At 40.0% G+C, this 20012-nt stretch overlaps 1 protein-coding gene across 10 annotated transcripts in view; it reads left to right on the top strand.

Annotated features, from left to right (window-relative positions):
- The window catches only part of LOC311588645 (contactin-4), a 980815-nt gene that overhangs the window by 817262 nt on the left and 143541 nt on the right, over positions 1–20012 (top strand). For all 10 annotated transcript variants that reach the window (XM_084766525.1, XM_084766531.1, XM_084766522.1 and 7 more), the window contains one exon: positions 8880–9030. In XM_084766525.1, coding sequence (XP_084622651.1) covers positions 8880–9030 — 151 coding nt within the window. The remainder of the gene's footprint in view (positions 1–8879; positions 9031–20012) is intronic.

Genomic DNA, 20012 nt, shown 5'->3' with positions numbered 1-20012 from the left:
CTTACGGTGGGTGTGTTCAAGAGCATTTGGTGTCAAAAAGCACCTTAGCATGATTATGTTGAGTTATCCGAGGTGTCAGTGATGATGAGTCTGGGGTCCAGGTTCCTGTAATCCTTAGTCTTACCAATCACAGCAGGAGAAGCAGGACAAGGGCCATGTTCAATTTATCTATCTTCCCAGCCCCATTGTCCATACACAACATAAAACAAAACTTGATTTTTTTTTAAAAAATCTGTGTCCTAGAAGAAAAGTTTTTTTTAACTAGGTATACAGTATTTATTAGATCAAGACCACAGCCTTTGATATTTTCTACCCTGAGATAACTGTAGCTTGTAAGGGTTTCTAAAGCAATTGAATTGTCTTTTGAGTAAGGCATATGACACTTAATGAAGTCTTTTAAGTGGGAGTGAAAACAAACATGGCCAAGGGCAAGTGACACATTGGCTGCCTGCACAAGTGTTTCTTATGCCTTGCTGAAGGAGCAGGATAACCAGGAATCTGCCTCTGCTGTGTTCCACACACAGCTCTTCTGCACCATAGTATGTTCCCATGGAAACAGAAGCACTTCAAACTGTCATGATACCTTGATTCATGAAGTCTAGAAACCAGATTTGTGGAATAAAGTGAACTCACTGAGGGAACTGGGAAAGTGTTGATGCTCTTGGCTTTTTAACTCTGGATCCCCCTGTGGGGTATACCTAGAAAACAAACAAAACTCCATGCTGCAGCTGCAGAATAAGGCCTGCATCCAGCAAGCTGAAAGCCCCAGGGAGCTTGTACCCTGAACCTTGTTGCCATCCCTAAGTGTACGTTTTGTGGAAAGTGGACAAAACCTGTGGGGTTCTGGTGCTAGATCATATTGACAGGAGCTGATTCTGCAGAGTTATTTTCAATTCTGCCTTTAATGATTTCACGTTGAAATAAGCAAAGGTAGAATATTTGCACCGCAGAAAATGGCAGGTGCCGCAATCAAATTCGTTGGTATATTTTGTTGAGTGAGATATTGAACTTATCCTATGTTCAGGTGATTTGTGAGTATAAATAGCCCAGACAGTAATTGTTAGCTAACCCTTTTGTTATATGTTTTTAATAGATGCTATATATGCTTCATTTAACTGAGGTCTCACTCTTTGTATGTTCAATTGTCTGATGTCCAGGCTTGGAATTTAAAGAAGCAATTTGTATCAAGGAAGAAAGGGCTGTAGGGCCTAGGCAAAGCATAGTGAAGAAGAAATGATCCAAACCGCTGAGTTCTCTCCTAAAAAAATGCACCGGGCTAGAGAGATGGCTCAGACGTTAAAGGCTAGGCTCACAACGAAAAATGCACCAATGCAACATATACATATACTTCATAGAAAACACTATGCTTAGTTACAGGGCTATGCAATAAACATTGTTACCCTAACGGAACTACTGTGGGCTGGAGATACAGACAGTGTGCATGAAGCCATGGATTCAACCCCCAGTACCAAATAAAGTGAGCATGTTCATACCACCTATACCTGGAGATGAAGGCAGAAGGATTAGAATGTCAAGGTCATTCTCAACTACATAGTGAACTCAGGGCCAGCTGGTGATATGGGTGCCCTTGTCTTAAACAAACAAAGAGACAAACAATAAATGGCCTAATAAGAGCTAATAGCAAAACTATCTTTTATTAACAACTAGTTTTATAATTCATACTGTGCCCCTGGAGGGTCTCTATTCTATTCTTTTAGCAAATATTTCTGTCACAAAATAAAATTACTTATAATAATGTATAACTTTGCAGCTATATATATACACGTATTGTTATGGGTTTATATAAGAGTTAAGAATATATTGCTAAATACAACAAAGTAACATTTGGACAGATACAAGAAGGTCAATGCAATTACCCAGTTTTAAAACTGCATAATGTCTATTTATCTTTATGTAGATGGTCAAAGGAGGTTAACAAGAGGTCAGTGGGACAAACTTTACTAAAGCATTACATAAGAATAATTTAAATTACTGGGCTAACAAGTGTTTGAGCAAGGATGTTCTAAAGTGGAGTTAAAGTGTTTTCCTTGAAATAAGAAATAATTTCTTTCTTTATTTACTTAATTAGTCTTTAGATATTCAAACTGTTAAAAAAGAAAGAAAAAGAAAAACTTGTTGGCAGGGAAATCTTGGAGAGATCCTGAAATGGTGCCTGCACAAAAGCCATTTGGCAGTCACCATGGAGTCTATAATGTCTATGTTAAAGTGACATTTCATATCCACACTAGGGTTTACCACTCAGTAAAACAGAGAAGCTGTTTGGATGCACACTAGCTTAGATGTCTAACCAGAGCTATGAAGTTCAGTGGAAAAGAGAAAAGAGAAAGCAGAAAGTCGGCTGCTGTGTGACTCTCCATGTCTAAAATAATCTCAGCGTGGGAAAGGCACACAAAGAAATTGGTGCTTCCCAGGGATTAAGAATGGTGTCGTCAAGAGGCCAGGGTAGGACTGATGAGGAAAAGAATGTTGTTTGCTGTCACGTCTTTTCTTGACCTCAGCACTATATACGCAAATCTGTATAAATGGCTGACGTACATCTAACGGTCAGTTTCCTTGTTCTGCTGTCTGCTGGTTGCCTGCCGCTCAATCATTGGAGAAACACAGAGAAGGATACAGAGGCCATCTGTATGTTGTTCCTGAAACTCTCTGTGAGTCTATAATTATTTCCAAATAGAGAGAGTTTGTTTGTTTGTTTGTTTTAAACAAAGATGTATCTCTCTGATTGCATACAAGACCCTCCAATGCCTTTGGTAGAACTTACTGCTGCATTGGAAATAGCAGTGGAGCAAAGGGAGTGCCAGGTTCTCTGGCACAAGTACCATGTTAAGTACTTCTATAGCCTCTTGTCAGCCTGCTATAAAGTCTACTGGCACAAGCAACAGAGGTGAGAAGGTTTCCTTCTCACCTTTTGCAGGCACCTATCCATCACTGTGAGTTTCTGACCATCACTGCCCATCACTGCAGTGAAGTCACAGTGGCAGGAGTTTGAGAGAGCTGGTCACATTGCATCTAAAGTAAAGAATCAGAAAGAAGCAGATGAATGAGCGCATGCTAGAGCTTGGTTCACTTTCTGTCGTCTGTGTAGTCATGCCCAGGGAATGGTCCCACCCACAATTTAAGATTGGCATTCCCATATCAATTATATAATCAGAATAATCCCCCAGAGACACAGCCATAGGCTCATCTCCCATGAGCCATAGGCTCTTCTAAATTTTGCTAAGGCAACAATGAACATTTAGCCACGACTAGTGCTTTTTGTAGATGTGTATTTTTTTTCTCTTGGTCCACCCAATAACGTTGCAACTGTGAACAGTATGTTTCTCTGCTTCTGCTTTCTTATATCTCACCCAAAGGGGCATGAGTTCTTGGGGTCTGAGGAAACAAAGAGGTCATGAGTGGGTCATCCCAAAGTCAAACAGACTTTGGGAGCTTGGTAATGATACCTCACGCTGAGGAGGAAAGAAAACCATCTCCTTCAGAGCTGTGTGGAGTATCTCTTTATGTAGAGTTTGCTAATCAGGGAAGCCAGATTTTAAACCCAGAAAGAAACACCCCCATGCTCCACCCCCACACTCCCACCCCTACCCTGCTGCCAGCAATCCAGGAGAAGCTTGAGCTTTGTGGTCTGAAATCACCATTATCTCCTCAGTAAAAGAAAGACTGGAATTAATGTGTTGGCCCTGGGTGTTTTTAATAGGACGATGAAGTAATGGCTAAAGATAATAGATAAAGGTTAAAATAATATGAAATCCTAAACTTCCAAAAGCACCAGCCTTAATAGTCTCCCCTGGCAATGCTCCCAGTGATGTTTCTACAGGCCAGCTGTGACAGAACAGGCATACAGAATTATCCTTTCCTTTTCAGTAATGTAGTAAAGCATCGTACTCACGCATTTCCCAAATGGTATTGCTACTGCCTAGCTAGTTAAGGGATTATCATTTTATTATCGCTCTTGAGAATGACACTAACTCAGACACAGAGAGAACTTGTGTTTTCAAGGGGGTCTGTTGGCCACTTTAGATATCCTTGATTTGTGACCAAGAGTCATTTAATTAATTAAATATAAATAGTTGTGAATTGCGTAGATGGATTCCCACAGTTTTTCATAGTTACTATATGTTTACTAGAATGCAGACCGTTGGTAAGTAGTTAAAAGTTGCACCTCCCACGTGGAAGAGGGCCGCTGCAGGATGCATCCCAGGCCTGAGGGATTGCTGCCATCTAGAAGCTCACATGAGAAGCTCTAGCCTCCAGGTCTACTGGGCTCAGCAAATGAGCACCTGCAAGAATCTGTCAGCAGCTCCCAGGCTTAATTGGGTGATTTCACTGATGGTTTTGTCACTCCAGCACTTTTCTGACGACCGAAATTTTACCTCCCTGGGCACTAAGTGTTTAGTATGAGCAAAGAGTATGTTTTAATGCTGCCCTCCTGTGGCCCCACCACTAGCATCTAGTAATGACACTCACCTTTGTGAGTGCTAAATGGGGGCAGAAGGACCTATTTCCCTTTCCTCCAAGCTTGTGTTAGGCCAATGCTTGGGTGAATCTGAGTAAATATAGGGTATCATTAGGAAAAAAAATCACCCCTCCATGAGCTAAACTGACTCTCAAGTGGCACAGGTTGTCACCAAACAGCAGAATGTTAAGAAGCCTATCTGGTATTCAAAATGTGATGGAGCTTTGATAGTTGTGCCCTAGAAATCGCTACGGCTTAAGGTGACAACTGATACATTTGCAGGGTTAGATAACACCGGAAACAAATGGAATAGACAACGGAAAAATATTTTATGTATAATTTCATTTTTATGAGTGAAAGATGTTCAAGTCAGTCTTATCTCTAAACTATCCAAAAGGTAATATGTCTGTAACTGGAATATACAAATACCTCTTAAACTAGGCATGTTTTCTGCTTTCTGATACTGTGCAACTTCAAATCTGTAAACGCGATATATAGGTTTTTTTTTTTTGACAAATACACCCATGTGTGGTGCACAGTTTGATTTATATAAACTCATTTTGAATGCAGAGGCAGAATTCCTCCTGAACAGATGAAAATATCTGCCTAGAGTGACAAATGTGTGTGTGTGGAAAGATAGAGTTGTAAGAAGGGATTTTTTTTTATGAGAAAGGTTTGTAACATTATTTTAAATTTTCCCTTTAAACAATCATCTAGAAGACTTGATTTTATTTTTGTGTTTTTTTGTGTGTGTGTCAGTTCGAATGTTTACCTAATTTGAGAAGGAGTCTGTTCTGCCAAAAACATTTTCCTGTGACACAACGTAGCTGATGTTGGGTTGCTAAGTACAAGAAGATATCGCTATAGCATAAAGGCTTTACATTAGCAGTTTTGAACCCATGGGTCACGACCTCTGCAAGGGTTAAAAGAGCCTCTCACAGGGGATCACATATTAACTATTTACATTACTATTTATAACAGTATCAAAATTATAGTCATGAAGTAGCAATGAAATCGTTTTATGAGCGGGACCCCTGGGCCCAACTCTGCCTATCATAATGTTCTTCTTGTAGGTTTCTAGGACCCTCTGGATCCTTCTACTTTGCTCTTCTCCCATGCTTCTCTCATCTAGAGTCCCAAGGACAATACAGGCCATAAACTTCAAACCCCTACCCAGATCTAGCCAATGGACAGGACATTCTCCACAGTTGATTGGAGAGTGGGATATGACTTTCACATGTTCTCTGGTGCCTCATATTTGACCACGTCCCACGGAGGGGGAGACCTGGTGGCACGCAGAGGAAGGATAGCAGGTTACCAAGAAGAGACTTGATCCCATATAAGCATATAGAGGGGGAGGAAATCCCCCTCAGTCACAGTCATAGGGAAGGGGAGTAAGGAGAAAATGGGAGGGAGGGAAGAATGGGAGGATACAAGGGATGGGATAACCATTGAGATATAACAAGAATAAATTAATAAAAAGAAAAAGAAAAAAGAAAAAAGGAATCATTTTATGGTTGACGGTCACTATAACATGAGGAAAGTTTCAGCATTAGGAAGGCTGAAAACCACTGTTCTCAGAATGTTCATGAATTTACTTTTGATGCAGCTAGAACAACAGCCCACTAATGCAGACCAATACAGCTATCCAGTGGGTGAAGATGATTCCAGGCAGTCTTATTCACTCATAGTCCACTGATGCAAGTTCTGCCATATTCTCCACTCGTGTGTGCAGTTCAACTTCTCTGCAATTTAAACTTAACTATATACCTTAGCAATGTAAACATTTTCTTTCTTCCTCCTAGTTATATTTATACACACACATACACACACACACACACACACACACACATATGAGGAGAGAGAATGAAAGAAAAAAAATATATTCTTTATATATTTTGATTTATATATTTTGACTTATATATTTTGATTTATATATTGATTATAGCATAACAGTTTAATCATGCTTAATATTTACTAAGATTTTTGTTAGTATCTTAACCTAAGTGTTTAGTAGCTCTGCCCTAACCATCTGTTCCATTATCTCTATTTTTTTTTTTATGATGTAACTTTGTAGACCATACTGGTACTATGTTATTCTTAGCACAATATTACAATATACAATGTTTTCATTATAAATAGTTATACTTGCACACTGTCCACTGCATTTATCAGTATCAAGTTACTGTTTGCATTGCAGATTATTATGAATCCAAATGCACACATTGAGATGTCAGTAGCCTGGTGAGTCATTTAATTTTAGTTTCACAGTGAAACCATCCCCGTGTAAACGTTATAGCGCCCCCTTGCGGAGTAATCTTCTCAATGTTATTTGTTGCTAGGCAGTTGTGAAAATTACTTTTACCACAGAAGCCCTTAATAAGAGTCAACTCATTTCCACTAAAGCTTGATTGGAATTTTAAATATCACTGGTTATAGCTAGGCCTTATTATGCAGGCCTATCTCTCCCACTTTGGAAGAGACTAAGACAAAAGGGTTACACGTTCAATGTATGCCTGGTCTAGAGTCACTGCAAAGCCAGTCAGGGTGACTTAATAAGACCTTATGTCAAAATAAAAATCATTACAAGAGATCTACAGACACAGCACTGTGGTAGAGCATTGCCTAGCATGCATGAAGCCCCAGGTTCAATTCAGTCCTTGATTTTAAGAATATTCACTAGCTATTCTTTAAGAATATTTGGAAATGTGCCTATAGGTTGCAGAGGTAGCTCAGCACTTAAGAGTGGTTGCTGCTCTTGCAGAACATTTGGATTTGGTTCCCAGCACCCTATGGAATTCATAACCATCTGTAATTCCTGTTCCAGGGGCTCTGACATGTTCTTCTGGCCTCTGTGGACACTGAATGCATGTGGTGCATATACATACTCTAGGCAAAACACACATACATATACAAATAAAAAAATTGTTTTAAAAATAAGCAGGTATGTATCTCACCCATATATATATGTTGCCTCACTATGATTTGAAAGCTTCATTTCCATGACATTAAATTGCAAGGAGTCAGAATTTTAAATAAGTTACAAATTACAAAGGAAAATGAATCCACCTGGTCATTCAAGAATTCTTCCTCCCACAGTAACAAAATAAACTCAGAAGAAAACAGAGATCTTTCAGAAAGGCTTGTTTGTTTTCTTTGTTTGTTTGTATAAGACTGAAGATGGTATGTTCTGTTTCATAGATGCAGTAATTATTTGATATTATTAATATATCAGCACAGTGTAATGTGTCAATATGAGTGGAGTCCTTAGAGCAATACTAATGAGCGTGTAACATGGTTTTCCAAATTTCTGCACCAAATGAAGGTGAGGTCTTCTAATAGGACAAGCACTGTGTTGGGTATTGGCGATGAGAAGTGAATAGAGCCCTTGATTTTTAAGAATAAACTCACATCCATTTGTTCATGGGCCCAAGAGTTCTGCTCAAACTACTGCACCAACCAAGGACAATACTTGCTGTAAACATAGAACCCCTTCTCAGATCTATCCAATGGACAAGATGTTCTCCACAGTTGAGTGGAGAGCGGAGACTGACTCAGACATGAACTCTGGTGCCCCATATTTGACCACTTCCCCTTGGTGGGGAGGCTAGGTGACACTCAGAGAAAGAATAAGCAGGCCACCAAGACGAGACTTGATGGCCTATGACCATTTAGTGGGGGAGTAGGTCCCCCTAGGTCACAGACATAGGGCAGGGGAACAGGGTGAAAGTGGGAGGGAGGGAGGAATAGGAGGATACAAGAGATGTGATAATAATTGAGATGTAATCTGAACAAATTAATTAAATTTTAAAAATTAAATAAAATAATTAAATAAAATAAAAAGAATAAACTCACAGAAGGCAATAATGGAAGGATTTGTTGGTGAATACATAGAGAGAGGAGGTGGTGAGCAAAGGAAAGAGGGAAGGAAGGAGCGAGAATGCCACGTTGTGTAACAGAACCGGTAATTGTCAGAGAAAAGGGCCACTTTAGCTTATATAATCAAGAAAGTTCCCAAATGTGTTCTTTGTTTTGTTTTGTTTCTTTCCCTATTGCTTCTCTTAAATTTTTAAATGTTTGTCCATTTGAAGGTGGAATAAATTTTTTAAGAAAAATCTTCCACAGGGAGGGTAAGAATGTTTGATATCTTGATCTTCGTGGTAGTAGATACAAAATCCATCAAGTTATATCCATATAGCAGTTGTACTTTATAATATATATATCATGGATTAAATTTTAATAACCCATTCAAACATGCAGTGCTGTGTGCTTTCCATCAGCAAAAATTTAGCTTCCCGTCTCTGGTGATCTATAGTAAGTAGGTAAATAAATATCACAGAAAGAAAAAGGCTAAATTGTTTCTTCCTTCCATAATAATGTTATTTTTCTATATTTTTTCTAGCTGAAAGTCCAGATTTTTCAAGAACACTCTTGAAAAGAGTGACACTTGTCAAGGTGGGAGGTGAAGTTGTCATTGAGTGTAAGCCAAAAGCATCCCCAAGACCTGTCTACACCTGGAGAAAGGGAAGAGAAATATTAAGAGAAAATGAAAGGTACTGTGTTGAAATAGTTTTACATATTTGATTAACCTGTAACAAATTGTCTTTTTGTTATAACTGAGCAAGTAGTCAAAGCTGGAAACTATATAAGACCGGGGTAACACTGACCTCCACACTCCTCCTTAATATTGGGGTTCTAGAAAGCCCTCCAAGCAGAGAGAGATTGCATGAACCCTATAAGGTCTCAAAAAGCTGCTTGCAGGTGAGCAGCTGGAAATATACTTTAAGCCTAAAATTTTGTCTCTGTGCATCTACCCATTATAATTCCTTGGCTTAGTCAAATCAGTCTAGTTCCATACCACGACACTCTTGAGACATTTGACAATATCTGTTATGTTTCCTGGTGTGATATAGGTTGCTTATAGCCAGTGGCTCTGCATGGGTGTTCATTATTTCATTTGTATCTCTTTGTTTGTTTGTTTGTTTGTTTGTTTTGTTTTTTTTTTGTTTTTTTGTTTTTTTGAGACAGGGTCTCTCTGTGTAGCCTTGGCTGCCCTGGACTTACTTTGTAGACCAGACTGGCCTCGAACTCACAGCGATCCGCCTGCCTCTGCCTCCCAAGTGCTGGGATTAAAGGCGTGCGCCACCACACCCGGCTCATTTGTATCTCTTTAAGATACCAGATTGGTTCTAATATCTGAATTACTTGCGTCTGCTTCCTATTAAACATGAATTACATTCAGAAAGCATATTGTTTAAAGGATGTGAATTTGTATAGGTTACTTGGAGTTTGACATCAGATAGTACTAAGTAGCATATATCTCCAAGACCTTGTCTTGGCTGTCACCCCCATAAAATGTCTTCTACCACTTTCTGTAATGTATTCAATCTGTTGGAAAAGGGTAATTATGCATAAACCTGTGTTTGTCACCCATAAGACAGGATTTACCAGCTGTATACATAATGATTTTAATTGATGTTAAAGGGCAAGTATTCATAGATCCAATAAGGAAGCGTTTAAAAATGTGTGTATCTACCCTTTTACACCTGCACACCTTCACATTTGCATATACAAATTAGATCACTGTGCCAATGATGTTGTCTTTTTAAATTATTTTTATAAACAAACTTGATATGGTTTCTAAGTGACATATATCCACACACATATTAACTTCATAACATTCCTTTCTGATTCCTGATATATTGAGGAGGCAGCATAGTCCACTGAATACTGGAATGGCATTCAAATTTTAAAGCAAATCTGGACATTGAAATCAGTTTCTAAAATTTTTATTAGGACATATTAATTATGCATAATTGATTTTAGTATGATATTTTGTGCATGTGTGTAATTAATTTAATCATATTCACCCACTTACCCACTCCTGTCCTCTTCTTCTGACCCGGGTTTCTTTTCACTCCCCACATAATCCCTCTTCTAATGTCATGTTTTGAATTTTGCTTTTCGGTGACTCAGTGAGTTCACCTGGGGTTCCCTCTAAGAACACAGACAACAATCAGTGACTACACCACTGAAGAAAATTTCTCTGCCTCCACCAGGAACCATTCATACCCTATAAGCCCCAAAGGAGTGGCACCCACCACTTTTGATAATATAATGTCAACAGGCCCACGTGTGCTGGGCATGTTTTGTGCAAGCAAGTACAAGCGCTGGCAACTAAAGAGTGCAGCAACTGTGCCTTACCCAGAAGACAGCCTTGTAAACTATTCCTTATGAGTCTTTCTGCTCCCTCTTCCTTTATGCTTTCTGAACTTTGGAAGGGATGCTGTAAACTCACTGAGACCCGAGCATCCAGCAGTGACTTGTTCTCAGCACTTGCATCAGTTTGAGCCCCAACAGAAACCACCCCCTGTGGCAAACAGAAGTGTTGGGGGATAATCCGATGTATTTTATGCTAATTACTGTTTGCTGTCTATGTTACCCACCTTTTGTTTAATTTAAAAAAAAACCATCCCACCACCTGGGCAGGGCAAAGGAGAAAGGTGGGGCTAAAAGAGAGAGAAATTCTGGAAGAAAAAGAGATCACAAGTAAAAAAGAGAGAGAGACCTGAAGAAAGGAGAGGAAGGCCGCCATGGGTTAGCTGGAGGAGAAGCACATGGCCAGTGGCGTGGATGGAGAATCCAGCCCAGATAAAGAACATTAACAAGTATATGGATGGGAGGTAACTTGATAGAAGTTATTAGAAATAGATGGCATGGGATTGAGGCAGGGATCCCACGTATGTCCCACTATGGAAAGTAGTTTAGAGGATTGATATCCGCCCTGCCTCAGGTTAGCTAAGGATATCTTAAAATATAATAAGTGTCAGTGTCTTAATTGAGCACTAGCAGGGCCTGCTGATAATACAGACAATTTAAAAACACTACAGAAGCTTCTCTTACCAAGCATGAAAGGACTGCTGGTGTATGGGCATTAAGACAAACATTCAGAAGGTACTGTCACTGGCATGTCATGTTCACTTAACAAAACAACAGTACTAGAGAGCAGGATTTCTTACTGAAACACAAGGAACGTTCCATTCCACCTTAGTGTTTCTCAAAATGTGGTGTGTGAAATTATATTGAATATCTACAGATTTAATTATAAATTGAATTATAATTAGTATGCACCACATGCACTGCTTAGAATAAGGCTGTGTTTTTAAGATTTAAATTTTAAGATGATTTAAGAACATAACATTAAGAGGATGGTGTAGGGGCTAAGAAAGCCCTTGCAGAGCCACGGTTCCACTCCCAGCATGCATGTCCAGTAGCTCACAGCCGCCTTAACGCTAGCTTCAGGGATCTGATACCCTTTTGTGTCCTCCATACCTACAGACACACACACACACACACACACACACACACACACACACACACACACAGAGCATACACACATACACAGCATATACACATGCTCATATACACACAGTGAGAGAAAAAAAATCTACATAAATAAAGTGCTTTATAAAAATGATATGAATTTAAAGACCCATCAAAAACTGAATGAATGAAGTCTGAGAAATTATTGAGGACCAACCTAGAGAGTAAAGTATGCCATGGTGATCTAAAATGGAAAAAGCAATTTCCCGTTCACACAGCACACCAGCAGGGGTCTGTTGGTAGCTCTGCTCTCCTACAAATACCACATCAGAAGACCAGGTCTCTCTGAAGCTGTGCCAGTGCATAATAAAACGTGTCAAACACATGACCTTTTAGTCTTTTAGGCTGGAAATGAAGCGGCTTTCGGTTCACTGATACTATGTTAGCCAAAACAGGCCAAGTACCACCCTAAAGAAAAATATAATCATGCTATCTACCTAGAAAAAAAAGAAACAACCCAACAATGCACACCTATTTATACATGACATCCTAATATTTTTTACTGTATTAATGGTAGCTTAGTACTGCTAAAGCATAACCATTTCCACATAACTGATTTAATTTTCTCTTAGAAGATGGTATATTATTGTGCCGGTTTCTATAGGACAAATGAATTTGATTAATTATTCCCACCACTTTACTTACTATACTTTTTTCTATTCAAGTTGTGTTGGTTTCGCCAATAGACACCAAGCATGCTTCCACATTCCTCTGACACAGAAAGTATGTTTAAGCTGAAGATACTCCCTGCTGTTGCTTCGTTTCTGCTACTTATCACCTCCACCTCCAGTGTCACCAGGCTGGTCCCACAGCAGCAATATTAGCACTTAATCTCCATGTGGGTGCTGTGCTCTCATGGCTCTACCATACTCTTGCCTGTTTTCGGGTAGAATGGACTTGGTCATGTGGATGCACTCAGCCTTAGCCAAGTGGAATGTAAAGGGGAAAGGTAGGACATGCCTGCCCCGCAGCCACATGAAGAAGCAGGTCAGTGTTAGACCATTTTATTTCTCAGGAGAAAAGAGACACTTAGATTTGGTTTGAAGTTCTGATTCTTAGACAACAGACCAATTCTTTCTAACATGCTGATGTAACGACAATGGGCACCATGAATCTATAGAGCGAGTTCACTACATGAGCCACTGGCTTTTAACCTCCAAGTAAGACAAACGCACTGTTGAACACTTCATACAATAAAAGAACTGGGAATCAAAGAGACCTCACTATTGTCTCCTCATCGACAAAAATAAGTGCTATTTTTCTTTTTTTTCCTGATAGAGATGAAAGATAATTAAGTGGACAAATGAGCAAAATCAATCATACGTGTTATTTGCTAATGAAAAAATTATGATCCATATTTTAGGAGAAGATTGACATAGTGACTACTACAAAGGGTAATTAGTATTGAGTAATAATTTCTAACATACTGCCTTATTAGCCTTAATTCTCTGTTGAGACTAGACTCTTCACAGTCAAATAGTGAATCTTTAACCTTTGAATACAAATTATTAATCCCTTAATTACAAAGCCCTGCTCTAACTACACTGAGACAAAACATCATCTAGCATACTATTTAATGTTCTGCCTAAGTTCTATGTTTCTGAAAGACTTGGTCAGACAATGCTTATCAATTTCTACATAATTTCCATTTCAGCTGCTTAATTGTCTATAAATGAGTTTGCTACAAAAGCATAAGGAGGAACATGGAGAAAATGCATGACCCTTTATCTTAAAGTCAGATGTTAGAGGCCATGGTAGTTCAGTGTACACAGCCTGGAAATCCTAGTTGAGCATCAGCACGTTGTTGGTTTTAATATATAGTCATAAACTTATAGTTTCTATTTCTATTTGCTTGCAAATTTAAAACATATTAACGTTGTTTTCATTTAGATGAACCCAAACATCTAAATGAAAGTCGAAAAAGTAAAGCAATTGTTTAACTTCGCTGTAGGGCAGTCCACACATCCATATGTTTATGTAAAGTTTCTTATTGTCTTATATTCTTACCAAGCTATTAGTGTTAGCGATATCAGATGTTTAGAACAGCCCCACTATTTCAGTCCTCAGGAGGGAAGCCTAGTCACCATGGAAGCGAGGCCAATCATTTCGATGAATTGAGCAATTAAGCTTTCTAACTGAATAAAGTTGATTACTTTGTTTACTTTTAGTTTTTAAACAGAAGGCCCTTGAGGCAAATAAGATTGGCTTTATGCTGTAACAAAAACAAGACTGTGCATAAGTAGCAGAATCATTAATAACCTAACTCCTAGAATTCTAAGTACAATGATAACCATTGTATCAGTTGGGATGGACCCTTATCATTGTAAATTAGACAGGCTCCTCAACATGGCTAAGGAGATACCATCAGAACTCTGCCTTGCCTGCCTTGGTCTCATTCTCTAGAAAACTGTTTTCTGCTGGTAGTATAAGGGTCACCAGTAGCCCCAAGTTTGCCCTTTTTCTCAAGTGATCACAGATATTCCAGAACAGATTTTCTAGGTATCAGCTAAGCCTTCCTTGGTCCAGGAGTATCTTGATTACGCTGTGTGCTAATTGAGTGGTTGTGGGTCTTTGAAGGCATATGGCGAAATGCCCCTCCAACCACTTAGCCCAGTGCTTCTCAACCTTCCTAACATTGAGACCCTTTAATTCATTTCCTCACATTGTGCTGACCCCCAACCATAAAATTATTTTCATTGCTACTTCAATAACTGTAATTTTGGTACTGTTATGAATCATAATATAAGTATTTTTGAAGTGAAGTTTTGTCAAAGGGCTTGCGACCCATGGGCTGAGAACCGCTGACTTACACTGAGTGATGCAGTGACATAGACTGAGTTTATGAAATAAATCTATGTGCTATTATAAAAACTGAGAATTCAGAGTGGGCAGGCACCATTGCTAAACGCCTCCTACTACAATCTCTACAGATCCCATCCCTCATCCAGGACAAGGGTCCACACAAGTCTTAGCTTTTCATCATTTCCCTGGAACTCATAATGACAGACCCTAAGTAGATGAAAAATTATATTCCCAGCAGCATCCACTCATTTTTGGTTCTACTTTATGAAGCCAAGCTAACAAATTTAATTCCTCTTTATTGTTCTTCCCTGTCTCTTTATGTACTTACTGGAAATATGTTTTCATTGCCTCTTCTAGATCTTCTGCAAGCTCAAATATCCCATTTCTTTCTGATGTTCTTATTGGGATATTGTTTGTCACCCCCTTCCTTGCATCATATTGGTCATTTCTTTGAATGTCTTCTTGAAGGTATATCACCCTGAAATAATGGCAGCATTTGTGAGGAAAAGGCATTCTTTATCCATCAACCCAGAGAAGGATGGCCATTATTATTGTTCAGTGACCTCTTTAAAAAGGAAAAATTGTCTCTAGTGAACTTAGATTAGTAAAGCAGGAAAGTACATAGGTAATCTTGAAAAACTGCTTCCTATAAATAGTTACTTTAAAACATTATCCCAGTGTTTAAAGGGTAAGTATAGACAGATGTTGAAAAATTCACTTAGAGAAAATAGTTTACTTTCTACTGAAGGTGGGAATAAAAATGAATGAAATGGTACTCTAGTTAACATTGTGTAAATAAAGACTTTTTCCTCATAGTCACATTTGAGACTTCCACAACCCCTTCTCATAGACATGATGTTATCTATTAACATCAAGTTAATAAATAATAACTAGGTATAGATAAGCCAGTGAATAGTTCAGAAAAATGTCTCAGAACTATAACCTAAATATCACTGGCCTGGTTCTGGACAGCAGCATAGATGCTCTACCTTAAACTACCCAACTCCATTCTCATTCAGTGAACAAGACCCTCCTTGAGCATTTGGCATATGCTAGGCCTACTGCTTGGCACTGAGAATAGAAGGGAAAAAATACATAAACCCAGTCCTCAAGATGCTCACAGTCTTCTGCCAGGATCCGTTGAGCAAGATTACATGAGTTTTTCAGTAATGCTGAGGGATATGTTATAAAGGTGAATTATTGAGAAGAAACATTGAAAAATGTAGGCTAGCAGTTGATTGTGGATACTTCGCGCTTTATGTCTGAGGAGCTTAGATTTGGACCTCAACACCCCAGATGGAATTGAAGGGTTTTATGTGGAGTGATCCACAGCTGTGCACGTGCTATGGAAAGATTGCTTCATCTGCAGCCAGCAGCAAGAAACAGAGTGAAACAGAACTGGAAATTCAGGGAATCTAAGTGTAGGCGGCAGTCTGGGGTGGAAATTGTGAGTGGCTGAAGGGTATCACTGTCCTTAGAGTAAGGTGAGGAGACAGATGTGTGGGATAGAAGTTGAGGCCCTTAGAGATATCCTAGGCAGAAAGATTCAGAGAGCAAGAAGAAAAACAACACATGACCCCAAGGATTCCTGCTTCAACAGCTGTTGAGTGATAATGTCATTTGCCACAACAGTGACTACTTTAGTACATTTGGGACCTAGAGAGATGACACAGCAGTTAGAAGCACTTGCTCCCTGGGTATCCAACCCAGATTCAGGTGCCAGCACCCACACGGTATTTCATAACCACCCATAATTCCAGGCCCAGGGGACCTGGTGCTTTCTTCTGGACCCCATAGGCACTAGGGTCACAAATAAAGTTTATATATGCATGTCGGCAAAACATTAAGATATAAAAATAAATAAATAAATCTTTAAAAAAAGAAATTTGATGTAAAGAAAGAATGGTTAATCTCTCTCTCTCTCTCTCTCTCTCTCTCTCTCTCTCTCTCTCTCTGTGTGTGTGTGTGTGTGTGTGTGTGTGTGTGTGTGTGTGTTCAGAATATGTGCTTGATTTAAGCATCACAAATTTAGCATATGACTATTGAAAGCATCAAAATTTTAAAATGGGCCTTACTAGGCTAAAGCAAAGGCCTCAGATGTGTTGTGTTCCTTTTGAGATTATAGGGGAAAATCTGTTTTCAGCTCATGCAGACTCCTCCAATCCATAATTCGTGGCCCCTTTCCTTTGTCTCCAGGTTAGCACAGGTGAGTCCTCCTTGTATCTGTCTCACCTACTCTCATTCCTTCCTGTATCATTTTGATGGGCTGCTGTATCTGCACTGGGCCTTTCTATATAGTTATTCCACTCTGTCACACTTTCATCTAAACCCCTGCCTAGTGAATGCTCTGCAGCTATTTCCTAGTAGAAAGTTGGAAACACCAGTCTAAGCTGAGGGATGGGCACAGAGAACTGCCCATCACCAATAGATAGGATGACCTGGAGGAGGTCATCAGCAGTGCTGTTGAGGTCAGATCGCTCTGGGGTTCAAAGGAAGGAGCCCTTAGGAACTGCCATTTCCACACAAGATAAAGAAGAAAGCTGCCAAGGATGGCAAGAAGGAAACTAAAAGAGATAAAGTAACAACCAGGAGAACCTAACAGACACAAGCCAAAGCAGTGGAAAGATGCAAGAACGAGCAAGTGGCTTGGGGTTGAGCAGCAGCATGGAGGCCCCTAGAGCTGGTGGCCCTCTGGATGCTGAGAATGGAAATGCTCCTTTGCTCAGCACTTTGACTAGTCGGGAGAAGAAAATGACTCCTGCACACCTGCAGTTTATGTGGCAGATGTAACTTTCCCAGTGGTAGAACACGCTGCTACCACAGCAAAGCCGGAGCAAGGTGGCCCTCCTGAGTACGGGCCCTGGTATGAGCGATTTATGGTTACACCTTCTACTCAGTATCCCAGGAGTGTTTCCTTGGGGAGACCCTGTACTTGATGAATAAATCCTAGTGACCTCACAGCATCACTGGTTTTCTAACTTCGGACTACGACTGAGCCCAAGAAACCAGAGACAGTATTTAGCCACTGCCAAAGGGGAATTGCTCACTTCACATGTGCTTTGTACAGTTACTCAGCCCTTCTTATGTCCTTGTTTAAGAGATATGTCACCTTGCCTTTCCTGGAACTTTGTGGTTTACCCCTTCACTCCCAGGGGCAAGGTGTGGTATATCTGCAGAGTTGGAACCTACAGTGGGAAAGATAGGGTCAAGTTAAGAGTAATAAAATGAGTCATCCTCCTAAAAAGAAGAAGGAGGAGAAGGAAGAGGAGGAGGAGAAAAAAGGGAAAGAAAAAGGAAAGAAGGAAGGAAGGAAGGAAGGAATGAAAGAAGGAAAAGAAAGAAGAGGTTTGAAGAAATTACTCAAGAGATATATCCGATTCAGTGCCCTACCATCATTTTGCACAGAACACGCTAAGACACTGTGGACCAGTTTTGAAGACAGTAAAACCACACTAAGCATTCAGAGTTTTCACCATATCTTCTTAGAATGATACACATAAGTTATGTTTGCCTGCCCTGTGCTGTATAACCCAGTGACAGCAAGCAATCTGTTAAAACACTCAACCCAAACAGGAATAAAATCTTGTTCACGTGTCTTCTTAGAGACGCTGACAGCTGCCTCCAAGGTGAAATCGGATTATGGCCTCAATTTGCCTGTCTTCCCAAAGGCATTTAAGAGAGTTGAAATTCATGTAAAACATGGAAGGGAATCCCAGCACAGGGCTGTGAAACTCCATGCTATATGCAAGGTGTGAAAGCCAGGTCTGAGGATGCCAAATGTGATGGCAGGTATTTGCCCAGAAGGCCGATTGAGTCCTGGTGTGGGGATGGGAAGCTTATTGCCTGAGGTGTTCTGTTTCTCTTCTGGAGGCAGAGTGTCTATGTCTGTGCTCCTAATGAGAAGCCTGCCCTCAGGATAACTCTCACTGTCGCTGCAGAGCTATACTCTTCTGTTATTAGGGATTCTGCCCTAGGGAACAATTATGTTATTGCAATAATTAGAGGCAGTTCATCTCCATAATAATGGAAATCCTGCCTTGGAGGCAAAACAGCATCAAAGCAACAGCAAGCACTTCTTAGAATCTGCAGCCCTGCTCATTGATGGCACTATATCACTTTAATTCTGCATGCGCAGTTGTGGAAATAAACCTTACCCTGCTCCTCCAAATCTACTTCTAGAACTTTCACCCATTACCTCAGCTTGCCTGCCTTGGAGCTACAGATGAGGCACTTATGGGCTTAAGCACCTCTACGCGGTTATGAAAGACTAGAGAGAGATTTCTTTTAAATGGTCCTTATGATACGTTTGTTCACTGTGTAGTCCTTTGGAAGACTCCATGAACTTACCGCCACAGCCTTTTCTACCTTAATGTAATACAACAAGTAATATTATGGTCAGGGGTGAATGTACTGACCACACTAAGATAGTGACCACCTGAGACTGGCCTGACCCCTGTTTGACTCAAGGAGCGGAGTATTGGTTAGATCTCAAACATATATATGAAACTCATTTGGGAAACTCAGTCTAAAAGCAATACTTGCTTTTTTTTTAAAACACCCTTTCCAGTGTTTCCTATAGGAATGCTGTCTTTGCCAGCCAGAGAGAGCCCTCTACCCCTTTGATCATTTTAAATCCTTACATTAACTTTACAACTGTTAAACCTATTAGCTGGTTTCCTTGGGACCAGTCCTCACCCGGGTTTTCTAAATGCTGAAGTTTCCCACATCTTACCTCTGATTAATTCATTTTAATAAATGCCTGTCATGTCTCTCATTCCCCCTCTGTACAACAAATATTTAATATGATAGACATAATGTCATTGGAATAAGGGTTCTGTGGATGACATAAAAAGAGAGACTAAAGTTTTTCTATTGCCATTTAAAGGGCAAAGACTAGTCGCCCTGCTCTCTTAGAAACTTTGTTTGCCCATAGAATGAGCTGATATTTATTTCTCTTCACAGACTACAAGGTCTGAAGGGAGCGATGTTATTTGTGTTAGACCACGGAGGTAACCCCTTGCACTGTGCCTAGAATGCTGCAGATACTACTTTCATATGTAAAGAATAAACCAGCTGCTGAGGGCTCGTGTGTTTAAACACTTGGCTACCAGCAGATGGCGCTGTTTTGTGAGATTGTGGACTCTCCATTGTGAGGCTTGGGAAGAGGGAAGCTGGGAGGTTCCATTCTACCCTTGCTTCTGGACTGAGCTCTCTGGTTCTAGAGCCACCAAGATGTGTGGTATCCCACCCTCTTGTTAACCACCGGATATGACAATCTGCTAAGCCTTCCCCACCTCGATGGACTGAAATCACAGGCCAAGATATTCGTTCTTCTTCCCTTGGTGGTTTC

The sequence above is a fragment of the Acomys minous genome, assembly GCF_964271855.1.
Source record: "Acomys minous genome assembly, chromosome: 17".
NCBI lineage: Eukaryota > Metazoa > Chordata > Mammalia > Rodentia > Muridae > Acomys > Acomys minous.
The sequence above is the reverse complement of the archived record's forward strand: the minus strand, read 5'-3'. Positions and strand labels throughout refer to the sequence as shown.